This window comes from Rhodnius prolixus, unplaced genomic scaffold (assembly GCF_049639745.1).
Source record: "Rhodnius prolixus isolate KJV_2025 unplaced genomic scaffold, Rpr scaffold_3, whole genome shotgun sequence".
Taxonomy (NCBI): Eukaryota; Metazoa; Arthropoda; class Insecta; order Hemiptera; family Reduviidae; genus Rhodnius; species Rhodnius prolixus.
The window spans coordinates 51281760-51290643 of NW_027411603.1; the positions used below are offsets into that span (position 1 = coordinate 51281760).

Below are 8884 nucleotides of genomic sequence, written 5' to 3' on the forward strand. Positions count from 1 at the left end.
TTTCTGTGAATGTTCTAGATATACGAGGGTCGTTTGAAAAGTCCGTGCAAAAATAAAAACTACTTAATTTTTGGGGGTAAACCTTTTTTATTTTTCAACATAGTCTCCTTTTAGGCTTATACACTTCGTCCAACGCTGCTCTAGTTTGTTGATCCCTTCCGAATAATAGGATTTGTCCAAGTCTGAAAAATAGCCATTCGTTTCTGCCATCACCTCCTCGTTTGAATAAAATCTTTTTCCCGCCAGCCATTTCTTCATATTGGGGAACAAATAGTAGTCCGAGGGTGATCCACAGTGACGAAACGACACTTAAAGTCCTGCGGATTCTTCTGGAACAGCTGCAAACCGTCCTTGCAACACTTCACCCGATTTCGTTTTTGGTCAAGCGTGAGCAACCGCGGCTCCCATCTTGCGGATAGCTTTGTCATGTCCAAATGTTGACGCAAAATATTATGTACCATTCATTCGAGATGCCCACAGCACTAGCAATCTCACGCACCTTCACTCTTCTGTCATCCATCACCATATCATGGATTTTATCAATGATTTCTGGAGTAGTAACCTCAACAGGGCGTCCAGAACGTTCAGCGTCACTTGTGCCCATATGGCCACTCCGAAAATTTTGAAACCACTTATAAACTGTTCTAATCGAAGGTGCAGAGTCACCATAATGTTTATCAAGCTTCTCTTTAGTCTCCTGAGGCGTTTTGCCTTTCATAAAGTAGTGTTTAATCAACACACGAAATTCTTTTTCGTCCATTTTTTGAAAATCACTCGACTTCCTCGATTCAAACGAATGCCAAACACAAAGAAATAGACCGATCTGGCTGAAACTTGGTGTGTGTTCTTCCAAGAGATGCTACTAACTAAACATAACCTCGATACGCGCCAGTGGTGCTATCTCTCTGACTTTGCACGGACTTTTCAAACGACCCTCGTAGCTATTTGTCTTCTAGCTGTCGTAACAAACAGGATTTCGAGAAATGAGCTGGCCTGCGAAGCCGCGATCTAAGATACCAAATTGAAAAGCTGAAAACGTTTTGTTGAAATTTTCACTAATGAAGGTTTAATAAAACCCAAAGAAGCTTTTGGTTTAGAGTAATCCAAACCGAAAAATACCTCTTTGTTATTTAAGAAAATTGTATCCGATAATTTGAGTTACAAAAGATACATTTTAGCTATGGGACACTGTTTTCAGCAAGTTTTTTTTTTTTTAAAAAAAAAGGCAGATCGTTGATATGTCTCAAGAGAGTAAGCTACGGTTTTGCGTTTACTCAGGTTTCCTACTTACCATCAAGCTTCTCCTGTACGCTCTATCTAAATTGGATGTAATCATCCCAGTTTTCGTTAACGTATCAGAAGATTTAGTTCTATCTTTCAATGGGCCCCTCCTTAAAAAATAAATCTATGGAGTTAAACAAAAACTAGAATAATTTAAAACTTATTTAATATAGAAAATTTGCAATTTTTAGCTATTGATTCTAATCACAACAAAATATCACACATATCTAGCAGCAATAGACAGTAGTTTAGTAAAATCAGTTTTTTTAGGTATAGTTTTCTCTTTTAGAATTGTCCTTAGAATATGCGGGATTGGTACATGAATCCTGGTGCCAAGTGGTGTGCCGTTGTCATCAATCAGAACAATATTGTTTGTATCGAATTTAGGCACATTCGCTGGTTGATGTTTCTTTACTCCAACAAGAATACCTTTCCTTTTCTCACCACGAATTGCGACTAACACTTTATCACCTGTGAGGCCACAGAAAGAGCATTCAGATCGAATTGCAGTAATCAAGAATATTAGTAAAATAGTAAATTTGTTTACTTACCTATTGTTCCTACACCTGTTTTGTTGTAAACATGTATACATTTTGGTGGTTTACCTTCGGCCATCGCTAGCTTACCTATTTCACTATTATCAACCACTCTAAGCCTAGACATTTTAATAATATGCTGCCTAGGTATGGATGTATGAAAATGTCTTATTATAGATAACATAGTATTTTAGAATATAATTAACTACTATTTGTTTAAATATATAAATAATGCACTATTTAAATAATAATCCACTGGAATAAAAATAACCACTTGAGGAAGTTTATAGTATTGTTATAGAAGCAAATAATACATCTCAAAAAAAGTACTAAAATTAGCCGCTAGACAGCATGCGCTGTCCTTTTTACCAAGAGTTAGTACTATTTTAATGCAATATATAGCGCTTAAATACGTTCTTCAATGAACTGCAGTAGTGAAAGTTAATATTTTTAGACTAAATTATCTTTTTAAATCTCAAATCGAAGTTCCATAGTATTTTTTTTTAATTTTTCATTAGGAAGATTTCACTTTCAACCTATCCATCATTAAAACTAACAAAATTTCATCTTTCCTTCAAAATGTAACCAAATTTAGTCGAATTGAGGAAGTAAAATTGTTTCCAGCGAGTTTGTAACTGTAGTTCATCAGAATGTTCCTTTAAATATAATTTGTCTCAAGAATTAGTGAAAATTTTGGAAAAAGGAAGAAATTTAAGCAGTTAAAATTCTGTTTATTTTAAAGTTGTCTAAATACTTAAGATATACAGCAGGGAGATATCACCAACCTTAGAAAATGATTTTGCTTAATTGTTGGGAGGCGATGTTGAATTTGATATGTCTGGTGCAGGAACAACTTATTCTCTTATTGGAGTCCCGACAGAATCTAGGGAATGAAGTTTACCTTTTCTCTTCTTAACTTTAGGTTTTACATGCGAAAAAATAACCATTAATTCCGCAGGGGGTAGTGGACTAGCCACTTCTTAAGGGATCTGGGCATCCCGGTCTAACAACACACTGAAAATCACAACAGTAACAAAATATATAATAGGGCCTGCAGAGAGATATGAGCAACTAACTATTTGACCCAATAGTCAAACTATTGCTTCAGCATTACACACCCTTTTTTACATCTCGTCACACTGTAAAAACTGTAGGGAACCATGCTGGAGTTTTAAAAATTTCCTCGGGCATCGTCACTCTTCAATACTTACTAGTTGCATATCTATCGCTGCTATTGCGCCAGACCAGTTATATGCTATCTAATCTTCATGATAAAGTGTCCAAGTTAACGATGTTCGTCCAGTGTACAAGGTCATTTAGCACCTTTAGGACGAGGCGACGATTTAAAGAGTGTACAATGTTAGGTCAATGAAAGAGTAAAAATCAATCAGAAATTTCCTATTGTTTAGAAGTGAGTGGATAGTTTTAATAATGTGTAGAGAGAAATTGTTCTCTATCAGGCTGTGAAGTACGGCCAGACGGTGTCAAACACCTATTGAATGTTAAACCAGGGATCGTGCCAGCGAACATGTCCACATTGAAAGCCTCCGTTAAAACGTTGCTAATCAGCAGTTATGTCAGTCAAGAACTGAACTGAAGCTGATCACCCTTATTCCACAACTACAGAATAAGTTAGCTGATTGATTAATTTAATCTTTTAAACCCTATTTCTGATTTTCATCCATTATCAGAACTATTTCGTGCAGAATAAATATAAAAACATACCTACTATGAAAAATAAAATCAACTACGTTATCTAAAGTACAAAGAACTTAACTACATTTTCAAAAGTGTAATAAGATTTCTGGGCAGTGGTTTTAAATTATTCGATCTGCAGACAACTTAAATTTTTAAAATGATTTCTTCATATAAAATCTCCTTAACAAAAACTTACAGTTTAAAAAGTTAAGTATAAGGGTTGATTAAACGCCAAAAGGTACACAAATCAGCAAGTACCCAACATTTCATTCAAGCTTAGTTGATATAATTTAAGTAATTTTGCTGCATTAACTTTTCCTTCACATTTTTTAGAATTTATTAGATGTCACATACCCTTATGCTGGCCAGTTCATTCATAATAGTTATAATTGTGATAAAATGTATATTATATCTTCGTATAAATAGGTACTTTATTTTAACTCTATTCCAAATTATTCTTCTGATTCTGAAGTTGTCACATATACATGCATGTTAAATTAGAAAAAGACAAATTTAGAGTCGGCTACTGTTTAAATTTGAATCACGGAGGATTTAAAGCAATATTTCAGTCTTGAATTCGTCTTACCGAAATATTCGTGAGGACAAATAACACACAGTTAATAACAAGTAGATTATTCAACATTATTTATTCATTTCTCAATTGTAATTTAATTTAGTCTCCCTAATTTTACTTATAGTAAAATACTGGAATAATTAGCTGTCCTAAAAATATGCATATCTTATTTATTTTATATTACATATACACAACATTGTGGGAAGAACACCTAGATTGAGAATGTAATTGAAGAAAACTATATTATTTACGATAAAGCCAGATTGACTACTACATAAAATAACAATTACTTTAATCGCAGAATGAACTTAAACCGACGATTTTTATTTAAAAATAAAAATAAATAAAATCATTGATGTATGTTGGTGTAAGCAATTTTTAAAAAAGTTTATGAATTTTTTAGCCTCATATTTTTTTATTTTTTATAACGTTTTCTTTTTCACCAGTGATTAATAGTTTGATTATTATAGATAAATAGATATTACAGTCAATCTAAGTTAAATGGTGTGCTACTTGAACAAATATTTTGTAGATGAAAATGGCCAGCATAAGGGTATGTGACATCTAATAAATTCTAAAAAATGTGAAGGAAAAGTTAATGCAGCAAAATTACTTAAATTATATCAACTAAGCTTGAATGAAATGTTGGGTACTTGCTGATTTGTGTACCTTTTGGCGTTTAATCAACCCTTATACTTAACTTTTTAAACTGTAAGTTTTTGTTAAGGAGATTTTTGTACCTTTTGGATAGATTTTCATTTTTGTCTATTTTGCTAAGTTACATATCTGCTTTACTGTTTTTTTTAAATTTGGAATAAGCAATTCTATCATTATAACCTGATAAGGTGTTAAGTAGGAACCGTAACTACCACTGGAGAGATCTTTTTAAAGAATGATTATAGTTGCGGTCCCCAAACCATCCTCAATAACAATTTTTTTGAGAAAGCCTTTTTATATAAAATAGGAAGGTATTTGTACGTAAAAAGCAAATTTAAACTGCGATTTCAGACCTTCCTTTTAAGAGAAGTAAGAAAAATAAACGGGCGATTACAGTACTTCTCCATAAAAGGCAAAGAGGCAAAGATTTTTAATCGAACGACAATTCATTAATGTAAATAGGTTCACCCATTGATAATTTTAACGATTGCAGTACTTCCTCTTAGTAGGTGTAAGAGCATGATGGCACTTCACAGCCATATAGAGGAGCTTTAATCACTTCTTCGTGCTAAATTTTATCAAAATCGGACAAAGCGTTATAGAAATATTGGTAATAATAGTTTTAGAAACGGCCTTACTTGGGTGGGGCAAACTCCCCTCCATATGAGGCATAGCGACGAGACTTTTAAAGTGCAAATCTATACAAAATTTCGATTCGAATGACACTTCATTCATGAAAATCAGTTCACTTGTCGATAATTTGAAACGATTGCTATACTTCCCCTTAACTAGTGTAAGAGCAGATCGCCGCTTTAATGTTACGTAGGGGAGCCCTAACTCTATCATCCTACCAAATTTTATCAAAATCGGGCTAAGATTTACAGAGTAATTAGTAATAATAATTTTGAAGGGGGCCTTACATAAAGGGGGCTAACTCCTCTCCCATTCGGTGTACAGCGTCGAGACCCCCAAAAGGCACATCTACATAAAATTCCGAATCGAATGTCACCTCATTCATGAAAATCGGTTCTCGCGTTTAGGCGCTACGTAGTTTACAAAAAAGGTAACAACAACAACAACAACAACAACAACAACAACAACAACAACAACAACAAGAACAACAACAATTTCTGAAAATGCCGTTTTTGCTCATTTTCGGCAACTTTTTTCTCAAAATCTATTAGGTCTGGGGGGTTGCAAAAAAATTACAGTTATAAAGGAGGGTTTGCCCTATATTTTAAAGAAAATTTGGGAATTTTATCTTTTATAGAAAAAGAGAAAAAAATTGTCAAAGTTGGGTGTTTTTCAACGTTACGCTTTTTCGTGCAGTTTTTGACGATCAACCCTTATACAACTGTCCTACCGGACAGTTTTAATAAAAAAGCTTTAAAAAGTGTAAGTTTGTTTACAGTTGGGTTATTTTCCGTGGGTGTTAGCGAGTCAGCTTAAGGAACAACTCTCTCCTCTCTTGGTAACTATTTGACTTGATTGAAACGTTACAAAAACTATATAATGATAAAATTATTTAATTAGTTTTTATAATAATAATATTAAACAATTTTTCTTAGCTTTTCTGTTTCTAGTAGCTACTTACAGCTTATTGTCCAGTGATGGACAGTGTTATCGCTAACAAGAGAACACTGTTATGAAAAAAGCTCTCTAGGTAACAGTGACCTCAAAAGTGGATGCACCTTAAATTACTCAAATAATTAATTTGATTCCATGAACTCCCTTTATCTGAAACTACTTCCACCTCATCTGAGCGATACCGTAAAGCTGGTAAACAATTATTTTGGAACCATCCATTTTGAAACAACCATTTTGGCATTTGAAAGAGATACAGAAAATAACATAATTCATGTTGCTCGTTGCTAGGTTAAAATTCTAAGCTCAAATTATTGGGCTATTCATTCTTTTGACTATGCTCGTTTTTTTTTTTTAAGAACAATGGTCACCTGTTTTGACGGCTTCTCATTTCCTTGGACAACTCTTCAAATTTTCGTCTACGTCTTGGATGTCTTTAACTCATAACTATTGAAGTTACGTCAACGAAGTTTTAATTCAGCACACTCTGAAGAAGTAATTTCTTGCAGAAGAGATCGACCGACTATGCTACAACAGAGAAATTTCAACGAATCGCCAGAGCAATACGTCTGTCGGCTGGAATTAGATTACTCGCTGATTTATAGTCACGTAATACTGTTATGTTCTAGAACGTGCTAACGTTTGGATCATTGTTATTCCTGTTGTTTACAATTTAGAAAGAAAAACTCATGATTCTCGAAATAAAAATGGTTATTCTAATCAATAGTGTCGTAGAATAGAATTTAGATCGTCAAATCTAGAAGATTCTTTTGATATATTTAAGTATTTTTGTACGACGTTTATTTATTACTGTGTTCAGTGAGTGTTATTGACATTAGAACACCCTGGAAATTCGCTCTGTACTGTCCGATATTTTTTTTTTATCTGATTGCAAAAGAAATATTGCAACAAAATATGTACATCTTTTGATTTTCTTAGACAAGAAAAAAGACTGTTTTTACCAATTCTTTGCGAGGAACGAGTGATTAGTTTTTTAAAGTGTGATCTTCTTTTAGTATTATACAAATTTAAACTTTTTTATGGAAATCTTAGAAGCTAAAGGAAAAGGTTCTCATTAAACTGTCATTTCTGTGAAATGTACAGTTTTACTATGAGGATAATAATATTAACAACAGTTAAATATATTTTTATTTTTTTTTTGTAATTTATTTGTTATTCACAATCTACCCTCCGGCAACACTCTCGCTGTAAATATATTTTAAAATAAAAGTTTTAATAAATGTATCAGCTGGAACCTCGAGAAATTGAGTTGTTGAAAGTCGTATGACCATTTTTTTTACATAATCAATTAAAATGAGCTAGAAACTTACCTAAACAAAACAAAAAAAAAATGGTTTGAAATTCAGTCAATCTTGTAATCAATCTTTCATCACTTTATGAGACAAGTGTCATTTGAATTGCACAATACCAATTTGATGTCAGCATGCACTGTTTTGATGCAATCATTCTAGTAGATTGCTACATTTAATCAAATACCTGCACATAATCTAAAAGATTACAAACTGATATGTAAAAATATGATTGAAACTTTTGTAAATATAATAAATTAAATACTTAAAAGAAAAGAGAAAAAGGAAAAAAACTTACTTGATCGTTGGAAGAAGTTGAGTGAAGCAACCGGAGCTTTCTTCAAACTGCGGCACAACTATCAGGGTCATTGCGCCACAATTCACTTTCACTAATTTCAGATGCATTTATTTATACTATTTTACCAAACAGCTTACTCGGCTGTAAACATTTATAATTTTAATAAAGGCTAAAATTGTTTCTTAATTTTATTGATTGTAGAATTGATTTCACATATGTAAGTTCATAATTTTGTATTTTTTACAATCTCACCGATTGTCAAACATTTAAGATTGAAAATGTGGTACGAACTTTTTCACATGTCCTTCACTAATTATTATTCTTGAGGTTCTAATTCACAAATTTTGCAGCACATCTTGAATTATATTTCATTCTTACCAACATTGCACAAGTTATAACCTAAAATTTAACAGAGGCAGCCAACATAAACTACCTGGGGGGAAAAAAATGATACAATAATAAGTTATAAATTAATTTGTACGCAATCATGACTAAACAGAAATCATTGTACGTACGATGTTTACAGAAAAGCCTAATTTGAGCTATTTTAGAGAAAGTAAACAATCTATTGAGCTACTTCTGGCTCAGGAATTTTCTCCAAAATTAATTTTTTAGCAACAATGCAGTATGTCCTTAAAACTGTACAAACGATTGGACTGCACATTATAGGAAAACAGCTCATTAGGAGGGGGCCACTGATGTTTTTTTTTCTAGAACTGCCCTTCATCGAATTTTTCTGTTGAAAAGGTTACAAATAATAGTTCTAGAACTACACACTTAAGCACAGCAAGTTGAATGAAAATTGTTTGAGCCAATTTTGAGGAAATCTTTACAAACTGTAAACACGATTCAGTAAAGAGGTTATTCTCTTTGATTACAACTACAGTCTAGTATTTTCTGTAAGTAATTACTTAATTATTAATTAAGTCTTCTGTGGCTGCGGTGC

General features: G+C 32.8%; 1 protein-coding gene and 1 long non-coding RNA gene across 2 annotated transcripts; both read right to left on the reverse strand.

Annotated features, from left to right (window-relative positions):
- Positions 1 to 1430: 1430 nt before the first annotated feature.
- Positions 1431 to 2126, reverse strand: mRpL14 (mitochondrial ribosomal protein L14). The gene is made up of 2 exons (XM_074126633.1): positions 1833 to 2126; positions 1431 to 1752 (listed from the first exon to the last, which is right to left on the reverse strand). Exons 1-2 carry the CDS (start codon positions 1999 to 2001, stop codon positions 1499 to 1501), a joined length of 423 nt encoding a protein of 140 aa, XP_073982734.1. The 5' UTR covers positions 2002 to 2126; the 3' UTR covers positions 1431 to 1498.
- Positions 2127 to 6911: 4785 nt separating this feature from the next.
- LOC141453419 (uncharacterized) lies at positions 6912 to 8581 on the reverse strand. The gene is made up of 3 exons (XR_012457984.1): positions 8454 to 8581; positions 7939 to 8371; positions 6912 to 7838 (listed from the first exon to the last, which is right to left on the reverse strand). It is a non-coding gene; the product is annotated as an uncharacterized lncRNA (long non-coding RNA).
- Between the last annotated feature and the right edge of the window lie 303 nt (positions 8582 to 8884).